The sequence below is a fragment of the Teleopsis dalmanni genome, unplaced genomic scaffold (assembly GCF_002237135.1).
Source record: "Teleopsis dalmanni isolate 2A unplaced genomic scaffold, ASM223713v2 unscaffolded_contig_0034, whole genome shotgun sequence".
Lineage (NCBI taxonomy): Eukaryota > Metazoa > Arthropoda > Insecta > Diptera > Diopsidae > Teleopsis > Teleopsis dalmanni.
In genome coordinates, this window is record NW_024031416.1 from 25,868 (window position 1) to 28,114 (window position 2,247).

The 2,247-nt window shown below is 43.7% G+C and overlaps 1 protein-coding gene across 1 annotated transcript; it reads right to left on the bottom strand.

Moving 5' to 3' along the window:
• Positions 1-473: 473 nt before the first annotated feature.
• Positions 474-1,890, bottom strand: LOC119662948. The gene is made up of 2 exons (XM_038072604.1): positions 1,074-1,890; positions 474-889 (listed from the first exon to the last, which is right to left on the bottom strand). The coding sequence occupies exons 1-2, from the start codon at positions 1,888-1,890 to the stop codon at positions 474-476; spliced, it is 1,233 nt and encodes a 410-aa protein (XP_037928532.1).
• Positions 1,891-2,247: the final 357 nt, after the last annotated feature.

The window sequence follows — 2,247 nt, forward strand, 5'->3', positions numbered from 1 at the left end:
GAATGTATAAACTCCAGGAGTATTCAGCAATACCAGATCCATTGCGGAAAATGTTTCTTCTATCAGTCTTCCTCTTGGGTTTGTGTATGTACTGCCCCAAGTTGTTGACCAAGCGTTAAAATCTCCAGTAATGAGAATAGGACGCTTCCCTCGTAATTCTAGTTCCATTGCAACCATCATACGCTCAAAGTCTTCTAGAGACCATCTTGGTGGAGCATAGCAGCTCACCTGATACAGGCCTTCCATCTTCGCCCATGTATACCCTTTGTCTAGCATGAGCATCTTACTTTGGGGAATTTTTCCACCTACTATCCAAATCCCCGCTTGTCTCTCTGCATCTGTCAGCCAGTTATGCGACTCAATATTACCGTATGGTTCCGATATTAGAACTACATCTACATTATTTTCGGCTACTGTTTGCCGGAGAAGGTTTTGGGCAGCTTTACAGTGATTAATATTTAATTGTAATATTTTCATGTCTTTTTCCTATGCACTGCTTCTTGATATCGCGGACATTTTGCGCTGCCAGCCGCATGCGGTCCTTCACATAACACGCATTTTTCAGTATTTGTACAGTTTGCAGCCTGGTGACCTTCCTTACCGCACCGTCTGCAGAGTTTCGTCCGATCCGGTGCTTTACAAGCGGCTGCTATGTGATCATACGCCCAACATTTGTAGCATCTTTTTGGCGATATAACCTCCGTTATTCGGCATCGAACCCATCCCACCTTAATGTGTCCAAGTGCTAACAACTTTTTGGCATCATCCGCAGGCAATGACACATATGCAGATTGTGTGCCTGCATAGGTGGTACGTTTACTCCTTATGGATGATTTGTCCGGTTTTTTTACCTGCGCTTGCTCACCGATTGCATCAAGTAATTCTTCGTCTGTGTTCAGGTTTGTTATTAGGTCTCTGCACTGAATTGTAACGGTATGTGTTTTAAGGTTGACCGTTGCAATAGATTCCAAGGCTTTTTCAATAGCAGAGTGATAATCGCTTGACCCTCCATCTTTGCTCCTCTTTAGTTCTATGAGAAGCCCTCCATTTTGAGTTGGCTGCATGGTTCTGACATTTTCGCTCAGAGCTTTGAGCCTCTCCACTGTCTTTCACTTTCTTTAGTATGTCCGCATATGTCGTACCATCCACCTTTTTTTCTATAAGAATTGCATCTGCTTTAGGTCTTATAGATCTTATCTTATTTTTGACTTTCGACGATTTTTCTTTTTTCTCGACTTTTGTCCATTTGTCAGACGGCATCTGCAGAGAAACTGTGTCAGCTTTTGTTTTCATGGCAGTGGGCGTATTGCGTTCCTGCTCCGAGCCTTTAGGGCTTAAGTCCACTCTCTTTCTTTTTTTTGGTGGTATTTCTATCGTTTCAGTCACTGTTGCTGGTAGCTTGCGTAACTGTTTTAGACCATCGGTTGGTCTGGATTTTCTTCTTTCGGAATCTAGCTCCGTACTAAGCTCCGTGTGGGTGCGTTTGATTATGCTGCACATTTTCCTGATATCACCGTGAACATTGCGGCGTGGTTCGACATATTGTATTAGTCCATCCATTTCTTTTCCTAAGCGTTCAATTAATTCACTTATGGTAAGTACGGACTCGCCTGTAGCCACTGCTGGTAATATCAGTCTGTGCTGCGATTTTTTGTTTCGCCGTGCTGTGGTGACATTTTCAGTGGGAGCGGTTTCTGATTCTCCATTGTTTGGTTGCAACTCTGTCATTGTTAGTGCACCTTTTGTCGTACAACTGCTCGGTGCTACTGTTTGTGAAGGGGACCTCTCACTCCCGGAGTTCCTCTTCGGTGGTTCTATTTGTGTTGTGTGCATTATTGTGCTATTTGTTTCTTCTTCGTTTTTATGTTCTGTATTATATATATTTATCATTTTATATGGGCCCCAACTCGCAGCCGCTATCTCCGCACGTGCATGTAGTTTCCGTAAGTCTTATGGTTATCTATGTAAACAGGGAGGCCATACGAGGGTTGACTTTGGTCCTTATGGGATCCAGAGTTCAGAGCCAGACTTCAATCCGGAATTAATAGGGAGTACTCTCAACCTAACCTACAAGGTCATCAACAAGATGACTACGCGCATTGAGCGCTATGTGAGACTTGCCAAGTTTTCGTGGGACGGAAGAGGCTACGGATCCTTCTGAGAGCCATTTTTGCAAGATTTCACTCCGCATACTCAGGTAACAGAGATTCACAACCCCAGCCCATAACAAACTGTGTTTTCAACCTT